The sequence below is a fragment of the Fringilla coelebs genome, assembly GCF_963513975.1.
Source record: "Fringilla coelebs genome assembly, chromosome: 6".
NCBI lineage: Eukaryota > Metazoa > Chordata > Aves > Passeriformes > Fringillidae > Fringilla > Fringilla coelebs.
Genome location: NC_140034.1, coordinates 16,348,461 through 16,367,044, shown reverse-complemented (window position 1 = coordinate 16,367,044; position 18,584 = coordinate 16,348,461). Strand labels below are relative to the sequence as shown.

The 18,584-nt window shown below is 40.2% G+C and overlaps 1 protein-coding gene across 1 annotated transcript in view; it reads left to right on the top strand.

Annotated features, from left to right (window-relative positions):
• Positions 1 to 64: 64 nt before the first annotated feature.
• The window catches only part of SLC24A4 (solute carrier family 24 member 4), a gene marked incomplete at both ends in the record, with an annotated part of 79,240 nt that continues 60,720 nt past the window's right edge, over positions 65 to 18,584 (top strand). Inside the window, 2 exons of the mRNA XM_084208630.1 lie at positions 65 to 221; positions 2,609 to 2,719. Coding sequence (XP_084064756.1) covers positions 65 to 221; positions 2,609 to 2,719 — 268 coding nt within the window. The remainder of the gene's footprint in view (positions 222 to 2,608; positions 2,720 to 18,584) is intronic.

Here is an 18,584-nt window from a genome sequence, read left to right as displayed (position 1 = left end):
CGGGAGTGATCCCCGCTTTCCCACCGACCCACTGGCCGCCCCCTCGGCGCCCGCGCTCGCTCCGATGGAGCTGGAGGAGACGCCGCTCGCCCCTCCGAAGACCATGCTGCTTATGCTGAGGAAAGTTCGCAAGAGGCGGGAGATGCTGCTGCAGCAGCTGGGCTTCATCTGCGCCATCCTCTTCTTCGCCTGGTGCATGTCCAGCCTGCTCTCCAGAGCGGGTGAGTGGCAGCGGCGGCGGGACCGGCGGACCCCGGCCGGCCGGGTGGGCGGCCGGGGCGGTCCGGGGGGGCTGCGGCCGCCCCGGGGCTGCCGGGGTTTGGCGGGGTCTGGCGGCGGCGGCTGTTCCCGTTTGGGGTCTCCCAGTGGAAATGCCCCGGCGCGGGTTCCTCGGAGAGAAAGCCCCGCGCCGGGCGGATGCACGGCCGCAGCCCGGGGAGAGGGAGAAGCTGCCCGGGAGAGGGGGCAGCTGCCCGGGAGAGGGGGAAGCTGCCCGGGAGAGGGAGAAGCTGCCCGGGAGAGGGAGAAGCTGCCCGGGAGAGGGAGAAGCTGCCCGGGAGGGGGGGAGATGCCCCGCTGGCGCCTGCTCGTCCGGGGCTCCCCGGGGCCGCGCCCGCCGCGCCCCTCGGGTGGGGAGCTGCCCGGGCATCGCGGGGCAGCGCTGTGCCTCCGAGCGGCCCTGGAGGAGTTTTCCCCCTGCCCTTGCATCAGAGTGGAGTTCTCTCCAGCCGCCTGTGGTTCCCTCTGCAACTTCGGGCTGCCTTTCGTTTTGTCTTCACGTTGTAAACCTCCATCAGCTATAGCTGCTTCTTTTCCCAATCTCACACGCACCCCCAACACCTGTCCCCCCGTCACAGTATAGATTTGACAGAAAATTCTGCATTTTAGGCTGCGAACGGTGCTAATCTTGGGTTTTATAGAGAGAGTTTTGTAACAGAGTCTTTTGCATCATTTGTGCATGTGCTGTATTGATAAATTGATGCATTTATAATTAACCATATCATTCCCATTTGCTCCTATGCCTGCTGGCACAGCTTGGGCTGTAAGTATGCTGCTTCAGGCCCTCATTCTGCAATATGTTTTACATCCCTCAAATACAAAATCTAAGATTGCTGGGACAGCACTTGGGTCTCTAGGCTGTCAACAGTCCTCGAAGATTTAAGAACAAAATTGACCAAGCCTATTACTAAGCATCTACATTTCATATAAGAAACTTAGATTTCAGTGCAGTTAGGATGGGTCATCTGCTTAAATTAAAGCTGAAGTTCAAGTGTGTGCTTTAGGGAAGGAAAATCTGCTGAAACTTGTCATAGTTTGTAATGCTCTTGTGCTCAAATTATTGCCTGGCTTGTTTGAGCTGTATCTAGGATGGCAACAAGCCATCCATATAAGAATTCGGTGTCTTAGACCATATTAACATATTGCTCATCTTAAAACTTTGAACTTGGAAACAAGTAATGGGGGTATGAATATGTTTGCATTGCTTGAGGGACTGTTTTTGTTGCATTTGTTGTTTTCCACAACTTTTTTAGGTTTTCATGAAAAATGTCATGAGTAATGAAAGTTTTTAATCTCCTGGGTTATCATCTAAATCCCTCATAACCTAATTTTTGATAGTATGCTGCATCAGGTAGGGTTTTTTTTCAGCTGGCTAATTTACAGTACATATTATCATAAACACTGACCATCTGTTGTCTGTGTTTCTTATAATTGTGGCTCGGAATATTTTACTCTGGAAAAACTAACTTCCAAACTAGATTTATTTTTTTCAGGAGTCACTTAGAAAACACAGGCATTACATGATGACAGTATAAACTCTAAAATTGGCCAAGGAAGAATTTTTGTTATTACAAAATGTTCATTTGAAATTGATAAGATTGAGGTGGAAGTGGTTTAATTAAAGGGTTCTATTCTTTCTTTGATTATTATAATTGCATATGGCACATGATCTCCCAAGTGCTCCATTTACAGGTTTTGTTGAGAATGCTTCTGGAAGATGTATTTTGGTAAAAGCTCCACTGACTTCTAAAAAAGTTTTTATTTTTTTAAGACTTATGAGAATTCAGTGCGATTTCCATTTTCTTTGACGAATTATGAACAGTTTGATATTATTAAGCATACCCAAGACTGAAAAGTTCAGAATAAACTAAAATGTAACTGGAACATATCCATATGCATTTTTATTTTTTCATGAAAGCAGTAATGTAATATGTGCAAGTACAGATGACTAAATGGAAGTGTGATTTTTGCTCATGTCAGCATAGCTGGGCTGGTTTCATCTATAGGAGCTGCAAGTGTTGACTTTCACAGGTACAGGCTTCAGCATTTGCTTGCTGCAGAATATTTTCCTGCTGTGGGTCACAGCCAAGTGTTCTGGTAGCTCTGATAGCCAGAACATGCCAGCAGCTCAGATACGGTGCCCAGCTGCACCCTTTGGAGCATGGAGCACGTGTCTGTTGGCACGTGCTCCAGTCACACCTTGGATTTTGCCCCGTTTGCATTCTGATGGTCTGTCCATGCTCCTTGTTAGTGGGCGCCTGTAGTCCAGCTGGGATGATGCAGGAAAAAATTGGTGCTAGTGGGCATAATGTCTTTTTATTTAATGTAGGCCAAGAATCAGCTGTTGCAGACAGAAGCATTATATCAGGAATATGGAGGAATAGAAGGTTGATGGCATCACCTAATGGGACACATGAAGAGAAGAACTGTACAGAGCCAGGTAAATTGGGAAAACTTTGTAATGTCCTATAAGCTCTTGAGATGTATGGGATAGTTTTGTCATGACCAAGCTGCAGTGATGTGTAAACATCAGTGTTAAACTTAAAAAACCCCAACAAATCAGGACTGTTCTGTGTAGAAATGAGGTTTACTGTGTTACATAATGACATGATTTTATGTATCAGAGGCAAAAGGTAATATGTTCAGATTATGGGCATGTTTAGGGTCATTGTGAGACTAGTGTGCCGACAATTCAATTTCTGTAGCTTTGTTCCTGCAGTGATTATTCATTTCTGTCCAGCTGATGTGTGTATATTGCACAAGTCATGAGAGGTGTGCTCCTCCTAAAACCATGGGTAGCTAAATATGCAGTGCTTTAGATGACATCTGAGCTCAGTGATTTATGTTCATTACTGTTACACAGTTAATGATGGTTTGCTAGTTTAGTGATAAACTGTGTATTCAGAGTAGGAATTTATGTTATGTGGAGGGAGTTGATGAGGTAAGTGGTATGGAAACCCTGGAATCCATTTTAACTCAGGATGTCTATCTTGGCCAAGCAAAAAGAATTGATTGAGGGCAGGAATAGATGATGCATTTTAGTATCACTGTTAGTCCACAATGCTTTCATCTTCCCATCTGTCTTTCCAGTGTGTATTTCCTTTCTCTCTCTCCTTGCCTCTCTGTGGTTTATGGTGTGTGGGAGATGAGACATTTTGCCAATGGCACTAGCCAAGTTAATTTAAAGTTCAGATTTTTTTTTTTTTATGTGACTCTTTGATAAACTCGGTGGTAGCAATGGAGTGTGCTCCTTCTCGGCAGCAGTGTCAGCATGAGTTCTGGGATGCTGTCAGCCCCAGGCACGAGGAGAGTTTGGAGCAGTGTTCCTGCCCTCACTTACATGTTTGTTGTGATACTGAGGTGCCAGTTCTATAGACTGGGGATCACTAGTGTGCTTATACACTCCTGAGAGAGGAATGGAAGAACATAGCTCAAAGTGTGTGGGTCCAAAAGTTTTACCTGTATCCTCTTGATGTCCAAGAGCTTCCCTATTCTTTTGTTAAGAACTTTGTGGGTCGGTTTGCTCTGTTCTGCATCTGTAACATTATGATGCTCTTGATTTGTCTAAGTTGGTAACAAACAAGAAAAAATACAAAAAGGACCTTTTGGAAACACATAGTGATTCTTGATGAGTAGTCAAAAATACTATTCTTTCCCACTCCTCTTTAATTTTCTTCTGTACATGTGGATGCATCAATGTGATCATGTCTGAGCACATACTTGTCAGCACACCTGGAGTCAAGGCAATGGAGACCACAAAATTACAGAAGCTAGATCAGAAAGATACCTGTCAAAGTTCTGGTCGAGACTTCCATTTAGCATGAATGAGAATTTTTTCACAATTATATGATAAAACGACCAAGGCAAAAACAAGGTTGCATGTGAATTGGAATTCTAGAAGTAATACTGACTTCTGCACATGTTTAAAACAAATAGTTCAGCTTCCTCCATTCTTCTAAAGTCATAAGATTACTTTAAGAACAATTGGAATAGATAAATACAGGTGGGTCATTTTGACGTGCTTTCTGAAATTCAGGTCTCTGAGGTGCACTTTTCTCTGTAACCACAAGAGATGGACACAGGGGAGGCCCAAATATGTTTAAGAAAAATATCACAAGACTTGCATTAAATTAATAATTTCCAGCCACAGTAATGGTAGTCGCCTTTCTTTTAAAAAGTGTTTCTTCAGTTAGAACACAGATTTACAGATCAAATCTGTCACAGGATTGCAGTTGTAGCATTTTTAATCACTTCCTATTATTCTGCAGTTGTGTACTGCTTATCACTGTGTATCTTCTGCAGCTGAAGGGGGAATTGAGATGCTGTAGGAGTGACTAGATGTAAGCTGCAAATAAAGGGAACATCTGAAAATAGCTAAAGTTGGTGTTTGTGGGTCAGGAGTGGGTCCATAAGAAACCATTATTGTTATTGCTCAGTAACAACTTCTGTCGATTTGGGGTAGTGTTCTTTGTTGGCTTTGTTTTTTGTTGTTTTGTTTTTTAGTGTATGGGATGTTGACTTGCTATTTTTCTATTTATTTTTTTCATTCTTGTCTGGTAGCCAGGGATTGAGATTTGTCATGTAATGAGAAGGTAGCAATGATGGAACGCCTATCAGAAAGGAGCAAGTAATATAGCTCATCTCTGTGGGAATGTAGCTTGTGTAATCACATGACTACAGAGACAGAAGTCCCAGGAAAGTCAAGAGACTTGATGGAGATTGCATTGAAGATTGGTGAGAGTGTGGATTTTCAGTTGGAATATGAATACACAGTTCCCTGTGGGCTCCTTTATGAGATGTACTTACTCTCACCTGTGTCATTTCTGTGTCTGCTCTGAGCATGAGGAGCCATACAAATGCATGGCTGTGTGTATGGTATATAGCAGTTTTCTTTTGTTGTGTGGATGTTTTTATGTGTGTGTTTAGGATACAAGAATTTCATAGTACCTTGAGAAATGCAGGTTCTTGCTGAGAGCCCGTTAATCCCTGGTGTTATTGCTGTACTCCCTTTTCATTAGCTTCCCACACAAGTCTTCAGCTTTACCTCCCTTTTTCCAAAGGCATTCAATGGAGTTAATATATTTACCACTTTGTGTGATTTTCTTACTTAATGTGAGTGGAAAAAAAAATCTCAATTGTTAGAAATGGCAGCTATAGAAGTTTATAAGACCATAAGATCCTTGCGCTTCATGACACTGGCAAGAAAGGCTCACCCTTTGTAATATATGTTGAGATAAAAACTCTGTAAGGTTCTAGAAGATAGTGAGAGTTGCTATCTTCTAGAAGCTCACATGTCTACACTGTTTTAGATTAGTCTCATTTGCTGAAGTAGATAATTTTGTATTGTGTTCTTCTGCAAACATTGATAATGTTTCTGGGGCATTGTATCAGAAGAAGAAAAATGCTAAAGTCTCAGCAATGCTGCTTTAAAAAAGGACCAGAGGAGTCTGAAAGAGTACAAGAAAATACATGTATGTGTATGTAACTAGAGAAGAAAAGTTGAGGTTTTTGTATCAGAGGAATGATAATCATGAACATCTTAAGAGGTGCTCCACATTTTTTCTGATAGCAATATTCTGCAATTGTGAAGAGTTACAGATTTTTATACATCTCTACCCCATAGCAGTGAAGGAACTGAGCTGCAGGAAGGAGGTGGAGCCTTGGGAGCACCAAGCCAACCTTGGTTCTAGTCTGGACCAAGACCAAATCCTCACCACAGTTAAGATGTTCTGTAGCATTTTTCTATTAATCATTCCTGGCTTTAAACTTCCCCATTGTTGAAAGCTTTTCTGCTTCAATAAGATACTGGTCTTTATATTGTCCTGGAGAATAGAGGGCTTACAGATTGTATGTAGAAGCCTCTGGACTTCGGAAATGTCGTTAGAGCCTTGGATTTTTGAATTGTGCATCGTATATTTATTTGGTATTGAGTAACTCTCTGGATGGCTTCCTCTTGGAAGGAAACCAAGCTACCTTTTCTTCATGGCTCTGGGTAGATTTCTGTGGGAGGAGGAGGTGACCTGACCCTCACTTGAAGCAGAGAGATCAGAAAAGAGTAGTTGTCTCTAGCATCTTAACATACCTCATTAGTTTGCAACCGATTTTTTTGCCGTATCCAAGCTCTCGCTTCCATCTGCCATCAGCTTGCTAGCTTGCAGTGCCATCTGCCCAGAAAGTCTGATTTGTAGCTTCTCTGCTCCAATGGCTTGCCTCTTGTTTCAAAATGTTCCCATGACTCCATGTCCTCCAGAACTCCAAGGAACGTTTCCAGGGCACATACACGGTGGGGTGACTGGGTGCCGTGATGTTTCTTACCACGTGCCTCCACTGGGGCACGTCAGGCTGCTGAAAAACTGATCCAGACTCTTTGCTGTTGTGAATATTTTCTAGTAATCCCTGTATATGGGTAGAATTTTTTTTCCTGTGAATTAGAAATGGGAATATATTGTCTTCTGACACTAGTTAGGGAGTGGCCTTGAAACAGAAAGGCAGTGGGATTTTCTTGACTGTAATTTGTTGACCATGGACAGTTCATGAACTACACTGATTTTAAATAGGTGGCAGTTTGGTTCAAGTGTGCTCCTTCCATTGCTATTAGTGGGTAAAGATGAATTGTGGACTGGGGGAAAGACAGGGTTAGCATTTCTTCCTGAGCCATGCTGCATTTTTAGTTTAGCATTAAAAGGCACGTTGTAGCAATGCTTTGTGCACCTGCAGTGAGAAAGACTCAGTCCTCTACAGTACAGTGTGTTTCCCAGTAGCATGTGTGTGAGTTCTGAATCAGGATCAAAGTCATTAAGTCTGTGTATATTTTACACAGTTAGTTATAACCTTGGGGACTCATGTAAGATGTCATGCATTGTAAAGAAACTATAGAAGTCTTAGACAGTTTTGTTAGTGTACCATAGAGAGAACAAGAGCTTGCTATTTTTTTCAACAAAAATCAATTATGACTGGAGAAGACAGGACTGATTCTTCCAAGCAATTTTCCAAAGGGGCAGAAAACATTATTTCTTGTACACTTGTAGTAAAGACAATATAGGAACTATTGATTTCCTTAAGTTGTATTTAACAAACACAGTGCTCATAAATGCATAATTCTTAACATGCTGGATTGATGTATCCCTTTTTTCCTTAATCCTTATAGACACCTTAATCTATAAGATCAGAAACCTAGAGTAATAAAGGCTGGTGGAATATATAATTTTCTGGTGACATAAATTTTCTTTAAATGATGTGATAATATGTATATTTGTATAATATATATATTCTTTTAAACAGTGATCTTCCCTAGATCAAACTTCCATTTTGTAGCAGGGATGAAGGCCTCAGACCTCTGCTTTTAAGGATGTGGTATTAATAATTTCATTGTAAACCTTAGTTTCATGAACAGCCTGAGTTTGTAAGCTCAGCATGACCTGCATGTGCTCTTACTATGCATTCATACAATACGTGGCACAGAAAGACCATGGTCTCATTGAGATGCTAGAGACAATTATTGTGTTCTGTTAGTTTGTAAATATTCCCCACGTGCATATTAGTCAGACTTCCTCTCTGCCTTGATGCACAGAATATGTGCAACTATTGTAGTATGATAGATTTATTGATAGTGCATGCATATGGATTTAAAATATTTTTTTACTCCAGTGTGTTGTGCCCTCAAAGACCAGGGAAGTTATCAGCCATAAACATTCTATTTTCATGTTGGTCTTAAAGGAAATGAAAATGAAGAAAGGTTTAAGAAACAATTTCTTAGTTGCTTTCTGCATATAGTATTCACATAACATATAGATGCAGAGTCCTGTGAATGTGTATTTATTTATGTAGTTGAGAGACTTACTAAATTAGCTGGCGTGGAGCTTTTCATATAGCCATGACATGGCCACTTGTCATATGCTTGTGGGGTTTTATTTGTTTTGGGTCTGCTTTGGGTTATTCCCCCTCACCCAGTGATTCCAGACTCCCTCTTGTCCCTGTAGATGCTGAGTGGTAAACTTTATTGATTTTGATCTCATTTGTATGGCTTCTGGTTATGGGGAAAATAGATGTGTGACAATTTAAAACCACTTTTAGTGGGGTAGTTGATGGCAAATGACAAACATGTTATCACAAGTTTTTGTTCTGTGACTGCCAAGTCTCCTAAATCAGAATTCACACCTAGGTTGAGATTGAACTTGTGACATCTTTGCATGGCCTTTGGGTGTGAGTATTAAATGGTTATGCAGGTAGGTGTAGTTGAAGTTAGTTGGGAAGCGTGGTGGGGTTTTTCTTTGTGTTGGGGTTTTTTGGTTGGTTGGTTTGTTTGTTTATTGTTTTGTTTCTGTGTTGTTTTTTTTTTTTTTGTGAACCAGTGTAGGAAACGAGCTTTGACTAAACATAAAATTTGAAAAATAATCATCCTTCTTTCTGAGCTGTTCATTTTCTAGCAGTGTATTAAAATTGTCATCCAAAATACTAGAAAGAAATGAGACAAACATTTCTCTGTGCTTTGACTCAACCTGCCAGCAGCATCCCTGGAGAGCTGAGAGCTGAAAACGAACTCCAGGGTAATTTATCCATTTTGCTAGGTTTAGGTGTCAAGTTTGCTGGAAGCAGTTTAACACATGGTAAATTAAGGTCTGACTAAAATGCCATGTTGAGATGTAGTAAACAAAGGCAAATTTAACATATTAAATAGTATTTTCTTATGTTACTGTATATTCTTAAACCCAGTAAAAATACTACTTAATATAATCTTTATTTCATATGGCTCAGATTTATTTATAATTGGCTTGGGTTCAGTTGAAACACACTGTGGATAAGGACTTCTACAAGCTAAGTCTTTGCTTTGGAACCAAGAAGCAGGCCTGAAACAAAAATCAAAATTTTTAAAATATAGCCACTTCAGAACTAAATGTAATGTCTGTGAACACAGGTTCATACTTGAAACATCCAGGCTGAATGCTCTGGAGTGCTAGACTAAGATCTCAAGTTCCCTGTATTAGCCCAGCTCTAATATTTAGATGCCTGATTTGCCTGTATTTGAAACCACATTACCTAAGCATTGGTCAGGCTCAGATGTTAACGTACTAGTAGTGCAACATTTCTTTTTCTGTGACTACAGACAACTCAGGCAGAGAGCAGCTGTGTAAATTATTGGCCTGAGGTCAAAGAGGAAATACATGACAGAATCAAATCCAGATACCTCTGTTTTGATTTAGGCTCCTGGAAAAATGATGTTTGGACCTCCTGAAGTTCCATCCAACCTCAGTTGTTCTGTGATATGGTGTGGAAATCAAATTAATAACATTTCACTCAGGACATATTCGAAATCCTGAATTGGGGATTTCAAAATCAAAGTTAATAAGACTTGGACATGCAACTCTCCGTGGTGTTGCTGACCGACTCACCTTTAGTGGGGGATAATGTGTGTGTATTTGGATATGTTCTCTGGTATGACTAGGGAGTTAGAGCATTTTGTAGATATGTGCTCCATTTCCCACTTAGCAAATGGTGCTGTTGCTATAAAAGCTGTGTTCAAATGGACCTATCCTTGTCCGTGGCAATTTTGATTTCTTTGTCACCTTGTACTGCAGCTGAGACTGAAAGCGCTGCTGTCCTGCCTTGTGTGACGTGCAGCTCCTCCCAGACCTGACTTGGCTGTTGTAGGAAGTGGGTTGGAAAGGCCTTGTAAATCAGCCTGTGAGCATTAATCCACACTGCAGGGGTTGGCCTGGCACAGTCTTCATGAGATTCTGGGTTGCTTGACAGATGCTAAAACGCTGGATTCATTTCTGCATCTCTGTGCACTCGGCGTTTCATCAGTCTCACTTGGACCACCAGTGTCCAAGGAGGATTCAGACAAAACTCTCCAAGTGCAGAATTGAGCTGCAGGGAAGTAGAGTGTGAACAGCACCTGGAGATGGAAGATTGTCACCAGAAGCTGCAAGAGGGATAGAGAATCTGGGGGTTGTAACTGTGTGGTAGAAAGACTAAGATTATCCTGTCAGGCATCCTGGAGTTGGAGGATAGATGAAAGAAACACGTGAATGAAGGGAGACTCAGTTGGGATGGTGAAACACAGGAGAATCTTGGGAATTGCAAGGCAGAGAGGTAGGCCCTGGGAAGTAGTAAGCAGAGAAAGTGATATAACAGAGTGATAAAGTGATAAAAATCAAAATGTAGAGAGAGGTTTGGTTTTGGTTGGGCAAGAAATTACTAATTAGTAGATTAGTTGTAAACTTTGTTCTGCTAATATTTGTGATAAGAACATTTATAATTGTTCTTTGTGAAGTTACAAAATTTTGTTATACACATTTAGTTTTGTATTCGTTATGCCACTGCCATTTTACAGAATAGATGTGGTTACCCACCTAGCAGGCTAAAAATTACTGCATGAACCTGCTGACAATTCAGCTGGCATCAGTCCTGTTCTACAGGGAGGCAGGAGGCAAGACTTTCAGGCAGTAAAGAGTGGTGGTTTTCTTTATTCTTTGAAGTTCACAGACAGTGAATACATTCTGGTAGAAGTTGTACTAGCCTTAGAGACTGAGTCAGATTAACTCCTGCTGGAACTCTACTGGTAAGTTGAAGTACAGCAGAGCAAACACTTCAGGTGGAATGCAGGTTACCATGTGTGTGTTCAAACACTTCAGGTGGAATGCTGGTTACCATGTGTATCTTGTCAGCCAATTGTTTCTTTTTTCAATGTGAGATTAATGGTTTAATGGTAATAACAGGCGCTGCATTAACCGTGCTGAGGGTGACGCTATCTACCCATAGTGAGGAACAGTGGTAAACTTGCTTTCCTGCAAACAAGAAGAGGATAATTTAGACTTTGCCTGTTCAGTTTCCATACATGTTTGTTGGAAAATTCTCAGAGATTGCCTAAACCTGATGAATTACTTTTCCCCTGCATATGATGCATTCAGTTGTTTAGTGGGTTGAGGGCAATATGATTGAATCTCTTGCTATTCAAAGGTGTTTAAACCTATTAATAGCAAGATGTAAGGTATTCTCAGATGGTGGGAAACATTTAAACTTCTGGAATGGATTTTTTGAATGAAATTTATGTTTAGAAGTTTAAATTGACTGAAATGTGGAGAATAGATTTATTACCCACTCCCCCAATTAACTGTGAATCAGTTTGTCCTGTGAGTTTTGTGAGCTGCTTGACCAAAAGTGACTCTGAGAGAGGCAGTTGTTGGGAGCCTCAGGGAGCATATCTGTGCTCCCTTAACTCTGCCATCAATACAGCCACGACAGATTACAGCAGCTGAGGCTCTGCCCTACAGGTTTAGTGCTGGATGGTGGAATGATATTTCTGGTTTAGTTCTTTGCTAAGAACTTTCTCCCTTTACTTTTTATGCCTTTGTAAAGGTTCCATTCTTTACTTGTTATGTGTTATGTGTATGTTATGTGTTTTTAAATCCCTCCATAGGATCTTTGACTGCTGTTGTCTAAAATTGTAAGGCTTTTTCTTACCTTCTGTAGCCTATTGCAAGCCTTGCTCTTGTCTGTTGCTGCAATCCTTTGTCTGCTTCCTTCACCTGCACTGACACTTCGAGATGTTTCCAGTGTCCATTTACCTTTTCTTGTTATTTTTATGCAGACACTTCCAGAGCAGAAGGTGAGAGAAACTTATCTGGACTATTACCACTCTCTTCTTTCTTGAATCTCACTTGAGGAGCCATGAGTACTGTGGTGCTCTGAGAAATTGGCCAGCCAGGATTGGCTAGACAGAGAAGTCAAAGCTAGCATATTAATTAGTCCTGTTTGAGTGACGTTTTGCTAGTTGAGGGTGGGAAGTCCTGTAGAGCTATAGTGTTGTCTGTCCTTGTTATGAGATGGAGTGGTAGTCCCTAAGAATGCCTAATGAAAATGAGCAAGGAAAAGAAGATGAAAAAAGGCAAAGTGTCTTACCCAAAGTCTGCAGAGAAGGTCAGGAGCTAAGCTCCATTTCTCTCCCACATAATCATAAATTGTAGCTATATTAAATTCATTGAGCCTGGAGCTCAATGCCACCATCAGCACTCCTTCCTGGTCAGCTCATGATTTGACTCTTTTATTGTGCTTGTTAAAATGAGATACAACTTTTCACAGTAAGTAAAGAACTAGAACTCCCCAGCTAGTTAAAACTGGTAGCTCAATTCTGCACTACAGAACACTTCTGAATTCTTCATGTCTTCCACATAGAGGGAGAAGAAGTCTTGGAATTTATAGATCTTAGTTGCTCCATAGAAGAGGGTGAGTACATTCCTGGCTGATCCATCATTGGGCCAGCTGCTCTCCACAGAGAATGGAGATAAAAAATTGTGACTAGGGAGGTTGCAGGTCTCTGCTGTGGTGATGTTTCTGCCACTTGGGAATTCTTTCTGGGACTGCTGTGTGAGAGGGACTGTGTAAAATGCCAACACTCTGTTGCCCTACCAGGAGTAAAATGAGGACCTCCTGCTGCTTGCAGGCTGAAAAAGTAAAGAAAATGGTCAGCAGTATTTTCTTGTGTGTGAACAAACCTCTGCTTGTGCCTGACTCAAAGCTCTTTGAAAATTTTTTTTTTTTGTATTTCATGGAGGGTGAGGGGAGGGTTTATTTAGGCCAATTGACTTTTGAATGTAGAATATGTACTGCAAATTTGAAGGTGTTTTCAATACCGTATGTGTTTACTATAGTTATTTGGTTGTACAGGATTGTTTAGTAATAGCACGTGAGGAGGGAGTTCTTACTGGGAAAGACTATCTGGGATCATCTCCAGAACTGCTTTAATCTGTGGATATTTAGGGCAACTAAGTTTAGTAAGTACTACTTAGGTAATTAAAGGTTGGAGCTGGGCTGCTTTCTCTGCAAGACAGCGGACTGGTAATGGGAAATTAGTCAACTTGGTTCGCTGTTATCTTCTGAACTGCACCGAGCCTGGTCATCCAACTCAGTTTTATTTTTCTATGTCTTAGGGGGGGTTGAAAGTCAAAATAATACTGTATTTCATGTGGTCTAGGAGGTAGCAAAACCTCAAATTGCTTAGGTTGAAAGGAGTACTTACAGCTGAAAGCAGTCACGATACCCATTTTGCACTCTGGACTTTAATTTGATTTAAAGAAAAAAAAAAATACAGACTGGCTAAAGAATTATTAAATCTCGGCTGAATAACTACTTGTGAAATTCTTTTTACTCACTGTTTAACCAGTTGCTCCTTAGATACAGGTACAAAACCAATTTGCACATGTAAGAAAGATGTTATTTTGAAAAAGGATTGTTGACCATATCATACAAGCTTTTCTATGTCTTAAAGAAGTTTCTGTATAAGCTCAGTGTCTTTTGAAATTGTTCAAATTTGGTGGAGTGCATGAAATTATTTGCAGAGCCTTCTGGTTTTGTTGAAGACTTTCAAAAATTGATGTTTTCTCCTTCATTCTACCTGTTGCTGGATTGAATGCTACACAAATGCCACTTGCATTGCTATTATTCTTGGATGAAATTACAGGTGAGATGGGAATAATGATTTATGTACTCTATGCTTCTTACAAATAAAATTTTAATCTTCACAACTAAAATTCCTCCTGTCCATTCAGCAACCAATTCCAAATATTTTGGTTGTGCTGCATTGCTGGCTCCAGGCTGCACTGTGGATTGGGCGCTGCAGTTCAGCTCTGAGGAACCTCTGAGCATACTTCATGCCAAGGGCTCAGCTCTGTGGGTAATTCCATCCTCCAGAGGGTTTTCAGCTGTGAGAGGCTGCACATCTGATAGCTCGTGGAAGAGATGAGAACCTCCTATATCCAAAGGGTGGAGGGGAAAGGGCTCTGTTGGACAATACTGGCTGTGTGCCTGTCTGTGCTAAGACTCGTGGCATCTCACTGGGCTCAGACTGTAACAGGGTGGTATGTCCTGATTCTGGAGTGCCTACAGACATCACCCCAAACTGACATCTTGAGCATTGTTGTGAGAAACCAGATTATTGTCTGTTCTGTATAGAAGACTAAGTTCAGTCACTAAGTACTAAGTGGAGAGAGGTTTTTTTCTTTACCTTATTTAGAGTGTTTTTACAAGAAAATCTTGCATCTCATTTTGTAAGTAATAGATATTTTGTAAATCTCTTGTTTTAATAGCAATTTTATTGTAGTAGCTGTAGAATCAGTAGTTCTGTGCATTGACATGAAATGTACAGAGCTGCACAATAACCTTATACACCAGTCTTTACTGCAAGAGATTGAGATCCAATGTTTCAATGTGATACGGGGACCAGAAAATCCTCAATTCTAGCTGTGCCTGCAGCAGTGAATTTCTGTGCAACTTCACCTTATATTCTTTCACTCCAGAAAAAAAAGGTTTTTTTTATTCCCCAGGGAGCGAAAATATAATTCAACACTAGCAGGGAACCTTGACCTCTATTCCTTCTGTAAAATGTTACCTATTTAGATCGGGCTCTGAACATGGAAAGCATCTTCAAAGTAGTAAGCCTTGTTCTCCATAGAGAGTGAAGATGATCTTGGATTTCCCAATGGTAGATTTGCAACTACTTAGGTGCCACAATATAAATTCTGATTTAGAATTAAGTGCAAATACGATGTAGCTTGTCAGTGAGGCACCTGTTTCTTGTCCTCAGATTATTCAGTTCATTGCTCTGATTATTTATTTTTTTCCTCTGCAAAAATACCTTTCCTTCTTTTCTGTCTGTAAAATGGATGTTTTATATGGGAAAAGCAAATAGATTGCTTGTTTTAAAGTAATGTAATCACATTAGGCATTTACAGGAGTAAAAATTCAAAGTTACAGTCATTATGTTTCCAAAGAATGCATTTATATTCTGCTAGTAAATGTACTTCAATATTAAGGAAACAATAGTAATCTTTCTCTTCTTTATGCAAATGGTGTCGCATACCCTTTGGTGTCTTGCTATTTTAGTTGCACAGTGACTTTATATACTTAATCTTGAAGAGGCATTTGGATCGTATTATTTAACAGCCATGGGTAAAAGCCTCTTGCAATTATGAGATTAACAAGAGTTACACTATGTTTTGATTCTTTCTTTGATTATGTGAATACATGTGTGCTTTGACTGGATACATGTTTGACTTCATTTTCTCTCTCTTTTGGCTTTTTCTCCCCTATTTTTCCTTTAGAGAAAAATTCTGTTATCTGAAAGATTTTCAAAGAAATGTAAAAGGCATAAATGCCATAGGTGTTCCTTCAGATGCTTCTGTGAGTGCCAGACACCTTTATAGCTGCAAAGTAACAAAACCCACGAATAGAAATTTGGAATTTGGCTTTACTGGCTGTTGAGCTGTGTGGTGTATGCTCTACGGGAGGATAATTTGGATAATTTGATTTTCCTTAAAACAAACTTGGGAAAGTAGTATACTTTTTCTCCCTTTTGGAAAAGCCTTCACTCTCCAATAAATGAAGTTTCAAACACATAATTAAAGCTGTGAGAAATATCCTAGTGTTGTAAGGTATTAATAGCTGGTAAGTTTATGCTAACTGTAAAATAACTCTGGCTTTTTAGAACATCATGCATCACTGTATTTATTAGTTCCTAACTATAATATTTAACTTGATAATGTTGAATAATTTTATGGGGAAAAATATCTGCTAATTCAGAGGCTTGAAAATAGCACTGGGTTGGCTTTCATAAATCGGCACAAGTTCCTATTTCTTGATGTTGTGTAACAGCTGTTGATGTGATGCTGCAATTTAAACTTCAGAAAAAGCTGATTAGTGTAAACCTCCCACATAGCGTTGAGGACAGGCTGGAGGCAGAGCTGAAGTGAAATGACCCATGCAAACATGGTCACACTTCAGTATTCTGGGAATAGTCCAAACTTGCAAAGTTAATCTGAATGTATGTCTGGGTTTAGATGTTTGTATTTATTTACTTTAGGTGTTTGATTATTTTTTTGTTCCATTTATATTTTCTTGATCTACTTTTTGAAACCAAAAGTGTGGAGTGGAGTGTTGGGATTTAGGTACTGGCACACACACAGCAGTAGCTGGAGGGACCATTTCTGCTTCAGGTCAAAGCTGTCTGGAGCTGGAAGTTGTTGCAGCACTCCAGACTACGGTGCATTCATTTTGGTTTGAAGGGCAGTTTTTTAAGTAAGGTGGATCTAATTCATGATTTCACTTGGCTCACTTGAGACAATGTTCAGATTTAGTACAGCATTTATGCAGAACTTTAACGCTGAACACGTAATTGACCTGAAGTTGTGGATCTTGTTGTGAACTGAGACCTTTCCAATGCCTTGAGTATTCATTGGGATCATTCATGTTTAAGACAAAACAGGGCCTTAGGCAGAAATTGAAGGTTTTGAGTTTGTTGGGGTTTTTCCTTCTTTAGAGGGATATTTTGGTGTTGTGCTCTGCCTAAGCCATTGCTCACATCAGTGGGACCCCTACAAACACAGCAAATTCAGCACTGCCTTAGCAGTGTAAAAGGTAGGATCTTGCTGTTATTGTCTGGGAATATTACCTGCATGCAGCTTCTCTGATTTAGGTGAGGGATGATATGCACTTCAGAAGCACTGCTGCTCAAAATGGGGAATGGAGATTTTATATGTCTTTTGTCTATTATATTTACATGGTCTGTAAATCTAGTGTGGGAGCTGACCATCTAATGACCTTTAAAAATGCAGCCTTTGGAGAGATGAAGAGGGATTTGTTAGTTGGCAGATTTGTGCTAGCAGGCTTCAGGTTATTTACGGAAGTCTGGAATTTTGTGCTCTTGGATTTAAAGAATACTGTGTAATTCAGATCAAAGGCAAAGTATTAAAATCTTAATTCCACTGGGAGAAATATCCTTTATTTTGGCATTCTCAGACATTATTCTTGATTCATGTTACTAATGTACCTTATAAAGAGAAAAAAGTTAAAGTTTTCTCATAATTTTCTGTGAAACAATTTTTATTTCACAATAGGACTACATAGCAGTCTGTGAAGGTTATTAGCAATTTTACATAGTGAAGCTGCTCTGATATTAAGTCAGACAATCATAATTACTGTCAGGTGTTTATATTTCCTCCATTAATTATATAGTGAAACATTGACGTGCTCAATTTCATTGTTAAATACTGAAATATCCCTGTGTCATCAAAACTGTTAGCGTATAGGTGAGGAGGAGGAAGGAAGGGAACAAAGGGAAAGGACATTTCAAAACTATTACAGTTGCTTTTCTAGAAGAGTGTTTAAATCTGTACAGATGGAAGATGCTAAACTGCATTTCTGTGGACTTTTATGACCAACTTAAAATTCATGGGTTATACATCTGAAAAGATCACAGTGAAACTAATTTGTCTGGTGGAGAGCGAAGTAACCATTGCTAGAAGTGTTTCCCTCTCAAATGATGAAAACTGATCTTACTGTGCTGTCTAGTGCTCAGAAGTAACCTTGAATCTTGTTAGATGACTTTGGGTGGTAAAACAGAAACTGTAAATCTCTGTGTTTGAGGCTGTTTGTTGTCCTTGGCCCGTGGAAAAGTGCCAGATGATGTTAGGAATTGTTCTATGTGGTCAGAAAGCACTGTGTCATCCTTAAGGTTTAATTTCTTTACCTATTTTTGTGCATCCAAAGCTGTGGAACAGTACTGGCAGTGTAATAAAGCAAAATGTTCTTGCAGTGTGAGTTGTACCTCTGTCCATAGAAATTGTCCATAGAAAATCTCTGACAGGGAAATAACTGGGTGTATTACTGAAAACTAATAGGTTCCATTCTTGTAAAAGTCAGTAAGGAAAATTCCCTTGAACAGGAAACGAAAATGGGATGTAGAGTGGGATTTTTCAGGACCTCAGTATTTAGGTGTAGATAGATTCTTTATGAAGTCTTTGGAGTAAATGTGCTCAATTCTCTGGGTTTCAGTTGGAGTTGGATGTCTTTGGCAGTCTCACCAAGTGCATCCTTATGTACCTGGGTACCTTGGCACTTCAGCAGTAGGGGAAAAGTTAAATAAAACTTTCTGCCGTGTTTTTGAAGAACTGTATTTTCTTTCTGAAGTGATGTGGGCCTCCAAACCTATATACCTGCAGTGTGCCCACTAAATTTGGTGAGGAGTTTTGAACACAAAAGGAACTTTTGGCAAGTGGATGAGTTGCCCTCATTACAGAGTCTTTCACAGTAGACATGAGGGACAGTAAAGCAGCAGAGAGCAAGAGTCTCTGACTGTGGCAGAAAACTCGCGTTCAAAAGTTAGCAGTTCTTGTGGGCAGGCTGGGAACTGTGGAGCTGTTTTGTCTTGCTAGCAACACTTTCTCACTCATTTTGGACAGACTTACTAGTAAATGTGCAAAGATACAAAAGTATTCTGCTGTATGAATCAACTTTAGGACTGTAGTTGACAT